The 19705-nt window shown below is 50.6% G+C and overlaps 4 protein-coding genes; 1 reads left to right on the top strand and 3 right to left on the bottom strand.

The window, feature by feature from the left end:
* Positions 1–387: 387 nt before the first annotated feature.
* On the bottom strand, positions 388–2442 carry FFUJ_07470 (related to acetyltransferase (nodulation protein nodL); the record flags this gene model as incomplete). XM_023577726.1 has 3 exons in its annotated part: positions 388–453; positions 509–1689; positions 1740–2442. 3 exons carry the CDS (start codon positions 2440–2442, stop codon positions 388–390), a joined length of 1950 nt encoding a protein of 649 aa, XP_023430743.1.
* An 8665-nt stretch (positions 2443–11107) lies between these two features.
* Positions 11108–12988, bottom strand: FFUJ_07469 (probable SWR1-complex protein 4; the record flags this gene model as incomplete). Its single annotated transcript, XM_023577725.1, has 1 exon — positions 11108–12988. One exon carries the CDS (start codon positions 12986–12988, stop codon positions 11108–11110), a length of 1881 nt encoding a protein of 626 aa, XP_023430742.1.
* A 262-nt stretch (positions 12989–13250) lies between these two features.
* FFUJ_07468 (related to p24 protein, involved in membrane trafficking) lies at positions 13251–14341 on the top strand (the record flags this gene model as incomplete). XM_023577724.1 has 3 exons in its annotated part: positions 13251–13751; positions 13826–14131; positions 14192–14341. 3 exons carry the CDS (start codon positions 13251–13253, stop codon positions 14339–14341), a joined length of 957 nt encoding a protein of 318 aa, XP_023430741.1.
* A 1054-nt stretch (positions 14342–15395) lies between these two features.
* Positions 15396–16877, bottom strand: FFUJ_07467 (probable casein kinase I cki2; the record flags this gene model as incomplete). XM_023577723.1 has 2 exons in its annotated part: positions 15396–16682; positions 16749–16877. 2 exons carry the CDS (start codon positions 16875–16877, stop codon positions 15396–15398), a joined length of 1416 nt encoding a protein of 471 aa, XP_023430740.1.
* Positions 16878–19705: the final 2828 nt, after the last annotated feature.

Here is a 19705-nt window from a genome sequence, read left to right as displayed (position 1 = left end):
GAATACAAACACAACCATCCCAATTCATCAACACGTCTGTCGCTCCATCTCGTCGCATGAGGTTTTCTACCTCCACGTAGCGGCCCGTATTTCCGCATATTATAACTCATGGCGCCTCCATTCAATATTTGCTTTTCCCGCCGAACTCGGCTCCCACTCCAATAGCAAATCCTTCCAATGTAGTCAAAAAAGACAGAGAGAAAAAAATCGGTCATAAATGCAATGCTGAGGCTTTTGTAACGCTTCGCTTCACTTGTATAGCGTTGACTGTTTTTAACCTCATGGCCGGGTGGCCATCAATAGTGCCAACTTTACACATGCGAATACACTGGGTATCGTGTCTGAAGGTGAAAAAAGAAAGAAAACAGGCAACGCCAAGTATAAGCATTAAGAAGCGATGCCGCGTAGGACCCTCGCGGGGTTTCCAGCTACAATGGTGAAAGGAGGAACATCCTGCCATGAGTTAGCTGTCGCCTTTTTTTCAATAGACCTGTCTTTGTAAGCTTACCTTGGTGACAATTGATCCGGCACCAACAGTGCTGCCTTTGCCGATGGTCCTCCCTGGAAGAATAATGGCACCTCCGCCAATCCAGCAGTCCTGCTCGATGGTGATAGGCTTGCCCATCTGAGGTCCCTGGCCACCCTGGCGTTTCTTGGGGTCAATGGGGAGTCCTGCCGTGAAAATGCTGACATTCGGTCCAATAACACAGTTGTCGCCAATCTTGACCTCGCAAACATCATTGATCGTGCAGTTGCGTCCAATGACAACATGATGGCCAATGGTGATGTTGTAGCCGTAATCGCAAATGAAGGGTGTCTCAACAGCAACATGCCTGCCGACGCGGCCAACATTGGTGACTGGGGAAGCTTCTGTGGGAGAAACTCGAACGGGATCGCGAGGCTGTAGAATTTCGAGGAATAGGCGAGCACGCTCTTCGGGAGATACACCGTTAGTAGGGGGGGTGGTGAGGTTGTTGAACCTCCAGCAGGCCGCAGAGCAACGCTCACGCTCCAAGCAAAGCTCCTTGTCGAATGGATAGTAATGTCGCCCAGACAACATCTCCTCTTTTTGAGTTCGTCTCTGCGGGAACTGCGAGTGCGATAAAGCCAGCTGAGCAGCGACTTGGGCATTTGATGTCGGGGCCGGCGGGGGAGGAGCGGGACTGTTGGTTCTTGTCGGGTGAAGTATGTTAATCTGTGGAAGCTGGTTCCCTAAATGGGCAGACTCCGGTTCCGTCCTGCTGAGATCGTGCAGCGGAGGCACACGCTGGTATTCCTTTGCCATCCTTTCTCCGAAGGGTGGCGGTGGTTGAGGATTTGCGCTGACTGGAGTTGGGAAAACGTTTGCAGGAGTGTAAGGAAGAGCAGAGAGTTTGTTTTCGGGACTGGCCACAGACGCGCTGGGCAGTGTTGATGCCGTTGGCCGGTCGTCGTCGGTCACCAAAGGGCGGCCTTGTGGGGGGTCTATGCGAAGAGCCTGGCCACGATAAGGTGGCAGGGATTCGCGCTTCACAGGCTGATTACCGTACGGGCTTTGCTGTGGCATCCCATAAGCTCCCGGGGGGATGTATGTTGGGTCCTTAGATTCAAGGGGAACTGCAGGAGCCTTGTTGTCCGGCTTCTGCCATCCTGGCCCGCGTTGAGGTGGATAACCTGCACATACGAAACTTCCGCGAAGGCAGTTTCCACCTACCTTCCTATCAGTTATGGATCAAATAACGTAGATATAAAGAACTTACACTCGGGTTTCTGCTCATCGCACTTTTTCTTGCGCTTCCGACAGGTCAGGCAACCCGTCTTGGTTCTGTTACTGAAGTTCCTCTTTCTCTTTTTTGGGTCATGCTGCAAGACCCCGTCACGCCTCTGCTCGGATCCGTATTGGCTACCATATATCATGGAATGGTCATCACCTTCTGGACTAGCATTTGAGTAGTCATTATGGTCCATCTGACCGGTAGCCCTGCGAAGCGCGTCACCAATCTGCTCCTCTGTTTGGCCATGAGGAGTGGTAGCTGAATTTTGCTGTGAGTCGTAACTTCGCTCATCGCGTGCCTGATGAGAATACCAAGACTCTTTGTCTCGGTGCTCTTCGCCATAAGGGCGGTAATCTCTTGAGGGAGTTCCATAAGGCTCTCGTGATTCGTGATGAGGGTGAGCGGATTCCGGTGTGTGAGCATGCACTGCATGCTCACGACGAATTTCAACAGAATCAGACCGCTTTCGCTTGTGGGACCCCTCTACATCAGGATAACTGGGTGATTGAAACGGTGGTCGATCCGAACTTTGGCTGGGAATTTGATTTGGTGAAACTTCTGGTGTAGGTGGAGGCTGAGATGTCGATGTGCTAAGTGCGCGCTCATCCATGGCTGGCTTCTCTATCGTCACAGTAGGCGGATCTGTAGTCCTGGGTGAGCCCCCATTAAGGGCGGTAAAAGTTGACATTATAGACCGACTCGCCGATGGTGCACAGCACAAAAGGGAACAAGTGAGTCGTAGGGGACGCCAAGAGGCCACACAGCCAAGCCTAGAAGCCTGCAAACTCAGAGCAGTTTCCCCAGAACGTGGAGATGAGGCGCAATTGAAGTCACTCCGGACGTTCCGCAGGTGGCCGTGAAAGCCGCGAGGCTGGGGGCTGGACTCGCTCAACAATGTGTAACCGACTGAAGAGCCTGGTGATTAATGATGATGGTGTCGCTGAGATCGGGACAGCTGAAGCAAACTGGGTGGCGCAGTGGCCTTGGAGAAAGCAGCAGGCTCAGACGAACGGGCTCAGTCGAATATCCACCAATACAAGGAAATCGATCAACAGTCAGACAGTCCTTGCGGTTACAATTCTATGATCCAAATTTGAGGCCGTGCTTGGCGGAAAGTAAGGCAATTTGTGATTGGGATTGAATGACGCTGAAATTGGAAGTTAAAGAAGGTGAATCTGGGTAAGGTGCTTGGATCCAGTGGTCGTAGAGAGAAGGCGAGATGAGACAGTAGCCAGACTGATTTCTCTTTCTAATTTGGGCTTGAGACCGAGATTAAACTTGGCAGCTATAACCAAAGTAAAAGAGCGTGAATCAATGGAGATAAGTTAGTGGCCTGAAAGCCTTTTCGACAAGCGCGCTCGCAGAGAAAAGATAGGTAAGGTTGAAGGCGTAGTTGTTCCAAGAGTATCCGTAGCGAAAAGTCGGGTGGTTGAGGTTTGGAAATGACGAGAGTCACGGCGCTTGGGGCGTCGGTAGGTTTTTGACGCGCGATTAACACTTGAAGAGCGTCTGTAATCGGCGAAGAAAAAAAAGACCTGGCTGGGGGTGTTCGTGGCGGGGAGCTCAGATCAGTCAGGCCTGGGCTGGCCTGGCGGGACGGGAGAGGAGAGAGGGAGGGAGGGAGGGGGGGCCTTGGAATTAGGTGGAGGGGAGGGGAAGTGTCGAAGTCAAAAAAGACTGAACGATGAAGGGGGAAGGGAAGAGGAAGAGGAAAAGGACGAGAAGGATCGAGATTAGAATGAGATCCAAGATGAAGTGAGGGTGTGGGAACGTGGGAAGGATATGATAGAGAGGGAGAAGTGCAGGGTCTCTAGAGTAAGAGGAGCCAGCAACACGAGGAGACGAAAGCTAGAATAGAAGCCAGGCTCAAGTCGAAGTCATGTCAAGTCAAGTCAGGTCAGGTCAAGCTAAAGAGAGACGGCGGCAATGACAGGGACATTAAACGGTGACTGACAGTCTTGGAAGCATGGCCAGGCAAGCAAGGGACAAACAGACAGAGAGGTTTACTATAGATTCGAGTAACACCAAACCCCCAAACTTGTTTCATCTCGTGTTAGCCACAACGATCGACTAGTTCATCACTAGAGAAGAGGATAACAGGTCGACTCTCTTCAATTGAATTGAGGTTATGTGAATTGAAGTGCAGTGAGGTAACTTGGGAGAGCCTTGTGGAGTTTGAGACTCGAAACAGAACTTTCGCTGTAAGAAGAAAAAGCACAACATCTCACACCTCGAATCCTCACACCTCACCCTCACTAATTAGGGGGTGGGTGAATCAGGAGACTGGGGGCCAGGGGGGACCCTAGGACGTGGAAATGGACCCATGAAGAAGAGTGGAGGAGACGTGGGAGGGCAAGCTAAGTTACAGTAGCCGGGGCGCGCGGTTGGTAGTAGTACTGTAGTAGTAGTGTATGTAATTGGATTGTTAGCCTTTTAGTGATGGTGCTGGTGATTGATGGACTTTGATGGTGGTCGTATAGCAGGATAGATACCAACAGCCACTTGAACTGAAAACTATGTACAGTGATGTGCAGTATCCTCCATCCAAGGGCTCATCAGTTGGCTAGGGTGGTCTTTTACCGAATGAGTGGATGGAGCAGGTTTCGATGCGGCTAACATGATCTCTAGTAGGGTGAGGATCTATGGTGGACTGAGAGAGGCAGACAGCCAGTGCTTCTCATTTCTAGCCAAGACATCGTAAAACTCGTATCTACCAACAAAGCCATTCTTTAAAAATTTAGAAATAAATGAACACATAAATAAATAAAAACACCAATCATCTATATCTTCTTTTGTGTGCTTGAGTTTCCAACCGCAAGAGCACTTCTCCGAAATCGCGGCGGCGTGGCGCTTCCCACGGCGTCACTCGCCTACTGGGTGCGGTCGGCATCGGGTGCCTCGTCTATATGAGACCTCAAGTACCTACAGCCCCAAAGGTACCTGCGCCGGAACTGTAGAGTACGGTAAAGTGCGTACCCTGGTCTGTCTCGTTGTGGAGGAATGGCTCTGCTCGCTTTAAAGGGTCTGAGCAACCTCAACCTCATTCTCAACCTCGAATTCAGCCCGATACTCAATGCTATCCCCAATTTTGATCGGGCATATCACGTCACTACCCGGTCGAGGACGATCCTCCTGGTAAATCAATTATTGCCTCCGGCGCCCAGAATTAGATGGGGATTTTTTAGTACGGAATCTCTCCGCCCTCAAACACCACCGTGATTTCCGATCAACTATTTGCACTTCCTGTTTCATTCTTCACTGCAACTGGTATTATTTATCGCTTGCGTTGGCGTATCGCCTGCATGTATGCAGAGCGTTCAGCATCCTCAGAGTCCACCCATTCATTTACATCTCATCAACTCAACTCTCACGCCCTGCACTCTTCTTGCGTTATTGATCCTTCTGGCGCGCTCACACTTCACTGGGCGCTTTTCAACTGTCGCCATGGGCCGCGCGACTGGCTGGGCGACGACGACGCCGCCCTCGACCGCCTAGAGACTAGAGTCGACAAGTGACAAGGGCCGCTAACAGGCTCCTCTACGCTTAGTACGTTGTGCGTTTAGCCAGACACCCTCGGGTGCGGATCAAGGACCGCACCGCGCGTTGCTCTGCCGCGGTCTTTCTTCAGGTTGGGCGGCTTTGAAAAGCGCAATATCGTATCTTGAGAATAGCATTAACACAAGCAATGCCGATTTGTTAATGCGCACTAGACGAGGCAAAGTCAAGAGCATATGGCACAAATGAAAGATGACTGTTATATGTCCTTCGACACATGAATCTATCGTTCTGAGAGTTATCCCCAGTTAGTTATTAGTTGTTGGTCGTTTCAATCATCTGAGTCATCTCGTCTATCTCACGCGCGACAATGATAGCACTCAGAAGACTGTGCCACGAGCATCCATCCACTGCCACTGCACATCAATCACCTAAATTTACGCCTCTTGGCATGACACTCCACCTCGCGATGTGCCTTTCACAAGCTTTTCTTCCCGCTCCATTATCATCATCACCACCCATAACACTGTCGGCGGCGCCACCAAGCCCCAGAACTTGAGTTCAAAACAAGGAATGCCATCCGCTGCCAGCCGATCTCTGACAGAAGCACTTAACCTCACCTCAAAAGGATACGCACGACTCAATAACAGCCCAGTAAGATGCTTACTACGCGGCAACAGCCCCAAGCGTGTACAGTACCCGCACCAGGATCGCCCTTGGGGTAATACTCCCGGATCCAATGGGCGACCCTTGTATACCTCCAAAGAGATCAACTCCAGAGAGAAATAGTGAGGGATACAAGCCTAGCAAGATACAACTTCGTGTCCGACTCCTGTAATCCTGTAACTGACGCCAACCTAGTCGCGCGACTCTCCAAACAAGCCTAACCGAGCAAACTAGAGCTGCTGGCTGTCCTCCTAAATCCTTCGTGCCCACAGGAGCTGTCCTTTAGCGCATATCATTGATTATCTATTGATGTAATCTCGCTTTCTTGACCAGGTTCTATTGTATGAGATATCTCTATGAGTGCTGTATCTTCGAGTATTGTTCTGGGAAAACGTAGAATTTCTGATGAAGCCATATACAATATGTTAGTAATGTACGCATCTTGTGCCTGGAGATTAGGCAGAATACTCGTAAAAAAATTCTCGTCGTCAAGTTTGGTATGATATTCTTTCTTTCTCTCTATCTTACTAAGTTGGTTCTACTATGCTCTCGCTAAGCTAAATTACCTATCTATAGAACACAAGTTAACCTTTTGCGAATTTCGATGTATACAAACTTCCTACCTACGTGCGTGGTGGTAGGAGCAACTGGCACCTGCTTTTCTCGTACAGTACAGTCTCAAAACGACGACGAACTGCCAGCCTAACTGGGAGACACCGCTAATACTCTTGAGGTTAGCCTTGGAAACCTAACCTAACGGGCCCCTTGCCTGCGATACGGCTGGGTGGAGAATATCGGCGCCCCGTTCGCTCTTGCCGCGGCACTGGCAACCACACCAGATGCTACTCCACTTCTCGTCCAACTGAACTTCAGCTTCAATACAGTAACTGTAAAAGTCAAGTTTGTCGCTACATCACGGCGTTCCAGTCTCCTGAATCTGTGGAGGACTTGTTTTTCCTCTCTCACGGCCACTTTCGCCTGGCGAGAGATGAGAGAGGCCTTACACATCGCTGGACTTTGAACAACACCGGCTTCGAAAAGCGAACTGTGTCTCCCGAACCAACCACAAATCTTTATCCTACCATCCACCGCATGTCGGCGGATGTGGTGTCGGGACTGTGCGCCTCCTCGCCCCAATAGCCAATGAGCAGCTTCTATCGGGAACCAGATCAGGGCATTTGCAAGGATGTGGCCGTCCAGGCACCTTAGGCGAGACAGAACCATTAACGCCGCGTCTAACACGCTAAGACCTGTCTCGTGCGGACAATCGCCGCCGTCCGCGGCTGTGCCAGGATTTGGCCCAGTCTTCAATTCACTGAACAGAGTTTGGGCACCCTCAACCCGTGTGAGCCGATTGATGCTTGGGAATGACATGCGCGAGCCAAACAGTTTATTGAGCTTTTCATATGAAATAATCTACTTACTGAGACGCGAAATGACAGCTCGAAGGTACGTATTTATTGTGGGATATGCCAGTATCATATCCCAGCTCGTTCCTGGCATAATTGAGGCTGGTCCTGCATCTAGCTCAAATCACTTCGACAGTTGATACATTTGTGTGGGGAGGCAGGAGGTCACCCTTGTTTGGCGGCCTCATCCAACACTCGTAATCCTATTCGATACTGGGGCCTTTTCTGAATGTCTAAGAGAGTTACTCAGCCGGATATTGTACGCCCGTGTTCCGTCAGCGATGAGTGGCCACGCAACTTGATTCCAGCCCAACTGAAGCAGCACCAAAAATATCTTAAGCGCAAAAGGGCACCGGCATGCATCCCTCAAAACAGCCCATTCTTGGAAATCATGCTCAGTCTCAGCTGGTGAGCCAGCATGGGCCCTGGACTCTGTCACATTTCAATGTCTGCGTGCCGTTAGTTGAGTTCGAATGCCCGGTCACATTTCACGTCATGGTTAACAGCATAACGCCCCAGACTAGAAGAGTTTGATTGGCTCATCGATTGCCGATGTTCCTATTCTTGTCTTTGTTGCTCTCCGCCAGCAGAACATCATTAACCAACAATGCTAAACTCCCTGCCTGACCTTTCGGTGCATGCATCACATTTCGCTTGGGGCCAGATCTAAATCAGTGCTTGCCACGCCTCAGTCTAGCTGCAGTATCTAACTCACCTATTGTGCGTTTTGACTCCTGTGCCGCCAATGGCTAGAGACGCTATCAGCTATTCCTTGTTCACTGTGATGGAAACAAGCCGGCTCCTACCTGTGATTGGTTCATTATTGAAGACATGGGGTTGGCCCGTCGTGACTAAAATTGTCACAGCAGACAGCTAATGCCCCAAGAACGGAATGATGGAATTTTAGCGCCTCTATCTCCAAACCCATGGCCAAGCAGGTAATAGCCAGGTCTATATTACTGCACTCTGTGTTCTCGTAGGCACACCGCCGCGTTGGTTGCGACCTCACTCACAACAGCGGTGCTGCAACTTTCGAAAATGAAAGCGCGGGGAAGCGGAGGGCTGATTCTGGCAGCGTATTCCACTCACCTACTTCATCCCATTGACAGGGGGTTTTGGCAAACCTCCGACAATCAGCAAGGTGTTCACTCCAGGTCACATCTTTTCGTGCAGTTTCTCTCGTGATGAGAAACAGCTTCGAGGTAATTCAGCCAATCTGATCCATGATCAGAGCAGGCTGGTAACAGTCAAATAGCATCTCGACGTGCGGAGGTCCGGTGGTTGATCACCACGATAAGGCCAAAGGGCATTCGTTGCATGGCAAAAATAACTCCATCAGCGGGTCCGAATACTACCCTTGCGGGTAATATGCTCAACCTGTGACTAGAAAGATAGCATTGTGGGCGGCAGGTTCTCTTTTTTTATGTAACCAGCACGGAACATAGCGAGCACTAGGGCTGTTCCCGTTGCCAAGGTGGTTCTAAAGGCTGCCGAAGTGTAGTCGACTGCCGAGTTGCATCTTAGTCCATCAACACTGAACAGTACCCAAGTAGGAGATTACTCATGAGCTCGAGTCAAAATTTAGGAAACCCGACCCCGGCTGTTGGTTTCAATGTGTCTCTCCGCTTTGTGCTTATGCGCGTTGTTATTATGGCACAGACATCCTCGAGATTACCGCCGGCGTCCGCGGAAGATGTGCAATTGAAGTAGCTATCATGATCAAGCGTGGCGTGATTGTGTGTACACGTGAAGCCAAGCCGCAAACAGTCCACGGCATACTATGTATGAGATCCCGGAAGACCAACAAGGCGAAGCCAAATTCTTCTTTCACGCAATGCTTTACCAGCTTTATGGATAGCCTTGAATGGTTTGCTAGCGATGGATTGGTTGGATGGGATGTGGCCTTTACGATGCCTTATCTTGGAATATGCCACTCTGCCACTCTGCCACTATAGTACACCGAATAATGTCTTCTGCGTTGTCCCCCATAGCATCGTGCCGCGGCGGTGCATATGAAGTGATGCTGCTCTCGCCTCATATCCAAATGCATCGATTTATCCTTGTTGGAACGGCATAGAGAAACGAGACAACATTCAGTAGGCTGTGGAGGCCACCCGCACTCCAAGACAACCCTCGGACTAACGCTGATTTGATGTTTGTTCGGTCTTCTTGTCTCTTCTCGACTTGATACCTGGGCGTGCTCCAGCGCCATCAGGAGTACAGAGGCACGTACATCAGCCCTATAGTACCTCTGAACTATAGGTATGTTCAAATTGCCTGGGTCTTCCGTACTTATCGGAGACCCTGCTTCCAGGACAGGCTGCACCAGGAGGAACCAGCATATTACAGCAGCCAATCATGTGTTATATAGATAGATACTGAAGACGTCACTCAAAGAGCCTCAACACCATGAAGCAAGTCATGAACCATTTAAGATATCCCGACAAGTGAGCTTCTAATTATACAACACTTGTTTCATCTAAAAATACATCGACAGCGACTTTGTGCTAACTCCACGTGCTCCGTGTCCAATAATGCTTCATACGTCCACAGCTAGCCGCCAGCTAAGCGCCGGCCTTGCGTCGCATCCTATCTCACAGTTTTCCAGAATCACCAAGATCTTGGCGCTTAACAAGGGTCAATCTAATCTTAGATCAGATACTTTGATGCGAATCATCATACCTGCAGGTTGGGATGCCACGAGTTGGGTCTATTCTTGGACCATAGACGCCGACCACAACATGCAGCATGCAAGTATAATACTGGGCGTCTCGCCCGAGATGACTTCATCTTTCGCAAGCGCTGGCCATTGTTCGACGAGGTTCCTGTGATCTAGAGGCCATGCACACTCTCCTTTTCAGGAGGCACACCCCGTCATCATCATCATCTACTTGTCTCCGGCGCCAAAGAACCAGGTTGCAGAGGAGCGGCAGCACTATCTCAGTCGATCTGAGCCACTCGATTGGTGCTCCAGGGCCCGTTTAGGCAAGTCGAGGGTCGACGGCAAGCAAATCGTATGTAAGTCATGCGGGCCCGAGGCATTAGATGGCCTACACGCCCTGGTCGTTCATGTATCGTATCTGCTCTAGGGGTCATCTTTTACCAGGAACACGGGTCGCTTTCCAGGGAGCTGGAGTTATAATTATAGGAGCATGTTGCTAAATTAGGATGCAGCCTCACTGTAGCCGCCGATGAGATGCATGTTCTTCAACACAACCTCATTCCTACTGTTTATCATGTTTTCCTAGCGCCCATTGCATCCCTCGCAGTATGCTTTAATGGCGCGGATCCCTGGCCGTTTCAAGTCCGTCCTTTGTAGGAGCACTTGTTTGCAAACACAATGTGCTGATGCAGTATCATTCCTCCCCCACGTGGTCGAGACGCCCATATGCCCACACCCCAGGTCCTTCCTCAAAAGAGGCACGTCTGGACTATGGGTTATGCAATGTCTTGAACAGTCACACAGCTTAGCTCCACAGGCAGCGGTCCACCGTGGCAAAGATATGCTGAAGGGATGGTTTGTATGACGTCCTGGCCTCTCTAGACCTCTCCCTTCTCAGGTACACATCCAAAATTAGGTACAACCCTGTTTCGCCGGAACCCTTGTCCATGGTTTGACATATCTCGAACCAACAACTGCCGGCCCTGGCAGATCTACCCATCAGGTCGGTGCAGAGATGCCTGTGTTCCTGCAGGGACGTTACCTGCAGCAGGTCGCGTGCAGCAAGTCACTGGCGCGTAGAGCCATGTACCGTGGTACTTCGAGGATACATGTACATTGCCCTACTTCTTCTGTCTTTTATTGCTCTTGTCGCTGACACTACTCAGAACGCTGGCACTTCTTTTGTGCGCGGCACCGCTGCTACCAGGACGCCCGTTCTTGTCGATTTCATTGAGCAGTTCTGTTTCCTTGCTCGAGGCGTCCGAGGCCTCAATAGTAGGGGCTGTCATTTCTGAGATATCCTTGCTTGTATCTCCAGGTGCAGATGTGACGTCGCCATCTGCTTTCCCGGCGGTCGCTCCAGTAGCGGCTCCTGCCTCTGAGTCGTTGCCGGTCCCTGGGTCCTGGTCTGCCTTGTCCTTTTCGACTGTAGACTCAGATTCAGGGGGGGCCATAGCCTTTTCCCGTTCTGCTTTTTTGGCCTGCTCAACTTTGATCTCAGCATCAAGCTTGTCCGATACCTTGCGGGCATCAAGCAGACTATTGACAGCCGCAAGGAGCTGTTCGTACTGATGTGTCGTAGCCGCGGTGGGCATGGCAAGTTTGTTAGGGACATCCAGTTCGTTGAGAACATTTGTGATGCGGTTCTGTTGTTGATTAGACTTGTGTGAGAACAGCTTATTGATTCTCTCGGTTCGGAATGTCGGTCCAGAGCCCAATCGATCATGATGTGTCACACCGTACAGTAGCTCCTCCTGTGTTGAGAGCTTACGGCGCTCCTGTTGTTGCTGTTGCTGACCCTTTTTGTTGTTCGAAGCTGTCGGTGTAGCGGCAGGTCCAGTAGAATCACGAGGCCCCGTGGACGCAGCTGTGCTTTCCCGCCTCCCAGCTTCTTGCGCCGCAGCGGCAGCGGTAGCGGCCGAAGATGCAGCAGCCGCTGTCTGCGGTGGTGCGGTGCCAGAAGGGCTGGTACCATCGCCAGGCATCAACGACTTGCGTTTCTTGGACTTGTCGGCGGTCATTAGGTTCTGAAGGAGGTTCTGCAAGCCAGCAGAAGATTTGAAGGCATTTATGTCAGTGTCCGCTCGAGGATAATCGAGGCGATTATACAACTCGCGACGCTCTTCGTTGAAACGCTCACTACGTGCCAGAATGCGCTTAATTTCCAGCAATAGCGATTCCTCTTCACGGGCTTCTTCGCGTGACCGGGTCAAGGCGTTGAGCGCAAACTCCTTTCTTAATTTCTCTTGCTGTGGGTTGAAATGCGCCATGAGTTCATGGAGGGAGAATTCCGGCTGCGTCATGTACTGCACAGGCTTTTGCGCTGCCATCATCTTGGAAGCAACTTCGTAGTATCTTGCCTTGAGGTCTTCCAGAGAACGTGGCCGTGTTGCTGGAACGATGGCCTTGCTCTCATCGCCGTCGGCATCAGCCTCTCCGTTCGTCGCGGGAGGGTTCCATTCATAGCGATCCCAGATCAGAGGCCATCGAAGGTCAAAGTCGCGCGCCAACTCGAGCAAATAATCCGTTTCCTCCTTGGTCCAGTCATTGTGTTGTAGTGATTGCTGGTACTGATCTTCGCTATACTGCGGGACTGAGACCTGCACGTTGTATTTTGCAAACGCAGAGTTCTCCGTTCCATCTCTGAGTAGTTGTGGCTGTTCTCCTTGACTCGTTTGTTCTGGTGATACGTCACTATCATCTTGCTTCTCATCCTTCCTCCTCCAGTGCCGCAAAGTAAAATCTGAATCGGTACGCGCCGAATTTTTGAACGATCGCATCTCCCATCTCGCTGCAGGTTTGCGACTTGCAAAGCGTCGCTTCTTGAAATGTGTAGCTTCAGGGACAATAGCAATGGGGTTGTCGCCCCCCAGATTGTGTACCTCACGAGCCAAACCCTTCAAGTTTGGCCTTGGTGCAGCAATCTTTTGCTTCTTGCTCGGCCTCAGACCTGATAGGCCATCACCCAAATTTAGCACATCGCGAACGTCGGAAGAGGTCATCGTGGAGGTTTGTCTTGGACGTAGGTTGTCGAAAAGCAAGAAGGACAAGTGTAACTGATCCAATAATCCGTTAAATTCGAGCTTCCATCACCAATGTCATCAAATTCAAGCACGGGGTCCACTCCTAACAATGATTCATCAGTCAGTATTTCGTTTATTGATGCTCTTCGTTGAGATCGAACCGCTGATGCTGGTTGACGCGTCTGAAAATTTGGGGTTGACTTGAATTAGTTCGGAGCACGGAGTAACTGCTGGGGATTACATGGTAGCAAGCGCCATCTTTGCCTGGGACGGGAATCTGGAACGGGCTGAGTTATCGGCACGTGACAGTGCTAGATCACCCCTGGCCCAAAGCCGATCATTGAACGTGGCAGCTTCGCGGGCGCCAACGTCGAAGCCAGAGCCAAAGGGGGAACCAATTACAACAACTTCAAGCATTGGACTTTGGCACATTATCAGATCGTTCTTTGTTCCCATCAACGACGCTTTCCTTCAAGTGCCTACCTATCAACGACTCGTGCAATTCCTCAAGGACATCAGTGCTGTCGCTGTCGCCATCATGAAATTCCTACTTCCTCTCCTGTCGCTCAGCGCCGCTGCGAATGCGCTGCACTTCTTCATCGACGGCACAACCCCCAGATGTTTCTACGAGGAGTTGCCCAAGGATACACTTGTCGTTGGACATTACACTGCTGAGGAGTGGGATGACCGAGTATCAGCTTGGGTAAAGCATGACGGTATCAGCATCTACATCAACGTCGACGTATGTTTTTCATGGACAGCTGTCCACAAACATATTGCACTGTCTCTCGGGCTTTTACTAAGAATAGGTAACAGGAAATATTCGATAACGATCACCGTGTCGTTTCTCAGCGCGGCGCTGCTTCTGGCCGCTTTACCTTCTCCGCCGCTGATGCTGGCGACCACAAGATCTGCTTCACCCCTTCGTCCAGCTCTGGCCGCACTTCGTGGCTCTCCGCCAAGAACCCCAATGGCGGCATCAAGTTGACTCTCGACTTGGTCATTGGTGAGACCAACCAAATCGAGAGCAGCGATAAGGGAAAGATCCAGGATATCACATCACGTGTCAAGGACCTCAACGCTCGTCTTGCTGATATCCGCAGAGAACAAGTATTCCAGCGTGTATGTGCCACCGTAAACATGTCTTTTTATGAGACCAGAAAGCTGACTATGTGTGCACAGGAACGAGAGGCTGAGTTCAGAGATCAATCCGAGTCTACAAACGCCCGTGTCATTCGATGGATCATTATCCAGCTCATCGTGCTTGGCATCACCTGCACCTGGCAGCTTTCGCACCTTCGGTCATTCTTCATCAAGCAGAAGCTCACCTAGAGTGATTGGTCGATCATTTTTTGTTTGCGAGTTGAATCTCGGACTTCAGGAGTCCAGAAACAATCAATATGTCGTTTATTGGGTTGGGTGTCGATGGATTGCGTACCGGAAAAGGATAAAAGAGATCGTTGGGCTTTCAAGCTGCGGCGGGAGGTCATCATTCAATGATGATGGCCGTGTAATGTTACATGCACATGATGTTTACTATATCGTTTACCTAAATGCATACTCGAAAGGGTGGCTAAGGACTGTGATAAATATGGCGACGCCTTTTTCTTTTCCCATTATAAAATTGCCAAAAGAACGAGAACTCCCTATAGTGCTCTATCTTCGTTTCACAACAAATCACCAAGCCTGTAAACCTCAAACTCATCCCCACGCTAGCTGATCTCTCCATCTACACCAGGCAAGACTGAGTGCCATCAGGCACACCGGCAATGGCTTTCGTCTCGTGTGCGATTACACAAAGTTATTATGGACAGCGTCATAAGAAAAAAGAGAAGAAACAACCCAAACAAACCCAAAAATGCTGCCCTGCACCATCTCCTTGCGCCTTGCTGCGCTGCGCTGAAGATTAAACGTTGTTTTAGTATATTTCGTAATGGTTTGTCAGACAAGAGAAAGGAGTGTCCTCCGCCGTAGTCCCAAACGAGATCTGCTTCCGCTCCAAGGGGTGTCATGCAAGTATATCGACTGCCAAGAACGGTTCGTAGGCGGCCAAGGGCTCTATAATGCCGAGATGATGGGTTCGTGTTCGAAAACAGAGCGCTTCTGAAGGTGACCAAGATGCATGGGCGAAAGACCTAGACTTCGTTTGTGACTCGAACCAACTCGGTCGAGGTGAGCTCTACTGTGCCTATGCATCCACCACCTCATCCATCTATAAACTAGACTGAGCTTGAATTGGGCAATTCAACCATCAACCGCGACCCGGTTCTAAATAAATCGGGTAATCCTCTTGAACCGGAGTCTGTCGACATAATACAGATCCTGATGCACAACGCCGCAGCAATGAAGAAACAAAGAAAATTCTTAGCTGTATACCAGAATAGGTTTACCCACAGCATAGGGTCTTCATCAGCTTCTGGAAGCCACTGGGCTGAGGATTGGCCTGTTGGCCACTAGCCTGGGCGGTCTGAGTCGCCTGGCCTTGCTGGGACGTCCTCGGCTGCTGAGGCAGGTTCTGGGCACTGTTCTGGAACTGAGCCTGGGTCGAGCCAGTGGGCGTGGCCATGTCCCGAAGACCCCCAACCCCGCTCCCCCTCTGCGCTGACAAGGCGCCGGGGGCGCTTGGCCGATCTCTCTGCTTGCCCATCTGCTTGATCGGAGACGGAGGAGGGGGTTGCGCGGCGTTTAAACGGCCGACAGTAAGGTTTTGTGCTTGTTGGTGAGAGGTGGTATTCCCGGGACGGTGGCCGCTGTGCAGCTCCATCTGAGAGGGGCCAGGCCGCACATTGGGGTTGTGGAGGTACGCGCCGCTGTGGTTCTTCGAATCCCATCCCTTTCCCGAATCCTTAGAAATTTTCATCCAGTCATACTCGCCATCCTCAACCTCGCCAGTGTTCTTGAGAGCCTGTGTGAAGAGCTCCCGGAGGTAATCGTAGTCAGGAGTATCCTCAAAGCCAAGATTTCGGACATACGTCAAATATTTAGAGAATTCCTCAGGGAAACCCTCACAGAGATCCTTGATAGCAGTTGTCTGCTTCTTCTCACCAATCTTCTCATATTTCTGCTTGTTGGTGGCCGCCTTCAATCCCTGCCAAGGAAGACCACCTCGAAGAAAGTACAAGAAGACATGACCAAGAGCTTCGAGATCGTCTCGACGGGACTGCTCACGGCCAAGATGGGTGTTGATACTCATGTATCGTGCAGTTCCAGAAAGGGACTTTCGCTCGCGGTATGGGATATGTTGCTTCGTCTTCGGGTCACGGTACTGCTTGGCCATGCCGAAGTCAACCACATGAATCACGCTAGAAGCTTTGGTGCCAGGGCGGCCAATGAGGAAGTTGTCGGGCTTGATATCGCGGTAAATGAGATTCTTCTCGTGAATGGTCTGAACCCTCGAAAGCATTTGCTTGGCAACCATGACCACCGTCTTGATGGAGAACCTTCGGCCACAGTGATCAAAAAGATCCTCGAGGGAAGGACCGAGTAAGTCGATCACGAGAATATTGTGGAGACCCTCCTGGCCGAAGTAGTAAACATTTGGAATACCGGCTGAATCTGTATTAGCACATGCGAACTGCTTTGTTTTGGAACGGGTCTTCTCACGGCAGCCCACAAGGATTTTATAAGTCCGGTACTCATCTCGCAGTTGGGGGGCATCACTCTTGCGAGGTTCCTAATGCAATGTCAGAAAATCCAACACCATGGCAGCGCAGAAACGCCGGGCTACTGCTGTACTAACAAACTTGATAGCGACTTGTTGATTGTTGAGTAAATTGGTGCCTTCAAAAATAACACCAAAAGATCCCTCTCCAATTTTCTTGCCAACTCGGTAGTGAACACCGACCACGTTGGATGATGACGAAGCCATTTAGGCGGCGAGGGCAGTCAGGGGACCACCGTTGCAAATATATCGAGACTGATGCAGGAGGGTCGGTCGTTTGGATAAGGGCGTAACTCGTGCTGAATGTCGAAACTGGTGCAATAAAACGATGCCTAAGAAGGGGCGTGACGCAGGAGTTAGTCTTGATGAAACTGAACGATGGCGATGCAGTATGCACGCGAGTGAATGAAGAAGGAAAAGAAGCTGAAGCTGTGGCGCTGCTCGCGGTTGGGCGACTGAAGGATGAGGCGATGAATTGACCAAGTTGGGCCGTCCTGTTGGCATGGTACTGGGATGTTGATTGGAGGCGCGGTAAAATAGACCTCCAGTCCAACGGCACAGCCGCCAGCCGCAGTAGAACCCTCCTAAAGGCGCCGCCGAGAAGATCCTTTTAGACGCAATGTATGAGAAATGAGGCCGATGAAGCGTTGCATACTCTGTAAGTATGCTGAAAGAGTTGGAATGCAACGGTTTGGCCAGAAAGAATTGGCAAAGTGCTGCAACCAACCCGATATCCACGGCTCGGGAGCTGTCTCCCTGTCGGAGGGACCACAACAACGCTGAACAGACCACCTCCAGTAAATCGAAGTCAAAATCAAATTGACTCACCTCAATTCAAAGAAGAGATGCCAAAAAAGAATAGAACCAGGCAGCTCAGAGGCGATCGATTCCAGTCAAAAGGAAAGGCGGTCGAAGGGGAAAGCCCCAAGAGAGATCGAAGGCGATGTCGGTAACGTTGATGGGGAGATCAAGTTTGAGAAAGGGGAAGAGAAGCAAGAGACGGGACTGGGACGGGGAGAGAGTAGAAGCACCTGCCCCAGGCCCCAAGCGCGGACCTGACCTGACCTGAGCCAACGAGAAGCCCAGGCCATCCAATCCAACGCCAGGCCGGGCTAGCCCAGGCACCTCACCTCAAAGAAATCAGCGACAACTCCACTACTAGGGAACCCCCGGCCCCCAGCCACAGGCATGGAAACGCTACAGAAACAAGCGAAGGGGCCTGAAAGCATTCGCCAACCAGGAGTCGACAATCAATTTGGCTGCCAGCCCCGACTTACAGAGGGTCTAGGCCAGACCAAGACCAGCCGGATTCAGTAGGTAAGGAGTGTCCGTGTGTCCATTGTTTAAGGCTCAAGGTTCAGCACCATGAGCATCGTCTGGGCTCCAGCCCATATAAAACTCAAGGATCATAGAGTAGAATATATACATAAGGAGGTGTTATCCTTAAATAAACTCTTTAACAGTAGGTACTGAATAACACTGTGCATTGCGGCTTGATCTGGGAGTTGTCTAAAGCAACTAACCCTTCCCGTGAGTGTCTCTTGCAGCTCTAGTTCCCTTACCTTGAGTCAATGGTATTGTTTCGCTCCCAAGCAAGGAAAAGCAACGATAGTCGCATCCAATCCTACCTCGAGTCGCAGGTCAAGAGACAATAGGCATGAAAAGTCTATTGCCAGCGGCGCCTTGAAGACATCACCTGCACAATGCCAATGGGAATGACACGCAGCCGTCGACGTCAAGATGTCGGTGAGTAGTTGTTCAAGCTCATGCATCTTCACTTCTGAAGCAGATGCTTCAATGAGGCCTTGATAGAGATGTCTTGAGGACTGATCACCGAATCATTTACACCGTCCGCTCTTGGAACAACAAAGGCCTTGCGATGTGTATCATCACGACATTCGTCCCGTACAACTCCCTACCGCTCCGGGCGTCCGTCTGTGCTCTTGCAGGAGAATGAATGAAAGGACTTGACTCGGCGCTGGCCACTAGACAGTGGAGTACTCGGGATGCCCCAACGGCAGAGCCGGGGTACAAAACTCTACCTTGGCCCAAGGGCAATTTCCCAGCCTCGGGTCAGGTACTGCCTGGTACCTTGCTTTAACATTGGCCCTCCATCTGGTCTGTGATTTTATCGACATGGGTTTGGATGTTGAGATTCAAGGTTCTTGTCGGCGAGAAACTGCTTCTGGCCTTTGTCACTCAAGACCCTGCGGCCGGTCAATAAACGAAGTCCAATTTCGACATAGCAAATAGATCGACGGCTTGTGCATGGGGAGCTTGTGCATCCTTGTGTATGCGTACATATGGACATGTGCTTCTACGTGTGTGCTTGGCACTATTTCGTGTATGTACAACACAAGGCAATACTCCTCGTTGCATCGCATCAACAAAATGCCGCGCTTCTACTGACCGCAAGATCCGACATCCTCGACTATGTGCCTAGGTAGTGGATATCAAGGTTCAAGCTTCGGAATCGGTCGTTCGTTTGAGATTCTTCTCTCCTGCTGTTACAGTCCAGTCTAGCGATTCATTCGACCGTTCTCCCTGCCAAAGGGTATTGTTAGTGTACATTTTAAAGAAAAGCATGTATCCATGACGGGACGCAACAAGCCACACCAAGAGTTCAGACGTTGCTAGCGCCCGTCCATCACTAGACTGACCCATGGCACTTGGCTCATGGTGGAATAGTTCCGTTGCCCATCCATCCGGTCCAAATTCCAATCCTTATTTCCAGTCTTCTTTTGCCTCACTTCATTTATCGTATACGAAGCAATAGATTTTGTATACAATGTATTTCTGGGGCATTCTGCAGTGAATTGGTGCTCTGGGCTTTGTGTCCCCGTCCTACCATGTGATTCTCGAGCAAGCCCGTCACAACCGTGAGATTAAATACCTACTAACCTACCTTATCCAAAAGGCACCACAAAATACGGATACATAATGCAGGTTTGCTAAGCTACCCCAATCCCAGTAGAGCAACTGGCCCAGAAGAGAGATATCCTGACCAGGGGTCCCCGCTAGAAGCGGCTCTAATT

This window comes from Fusarium fujikuroi, chromosome FFUJ_chr05 (assembly GCF_900079805.1).
Source record: "Fusarium fujikuroi IMI 58289 draft genome, chromosome FFUJ_chr05".
NCBI lineage: Eukaryota > Fungi > Ascomycota > Sordariomycetes > Hypocreales > Nectriaceae > Fusarium > Fusarium fujikuroi.
This window is presented reverse-complemented; position numbering and strand designations above follow the sequence as displayed.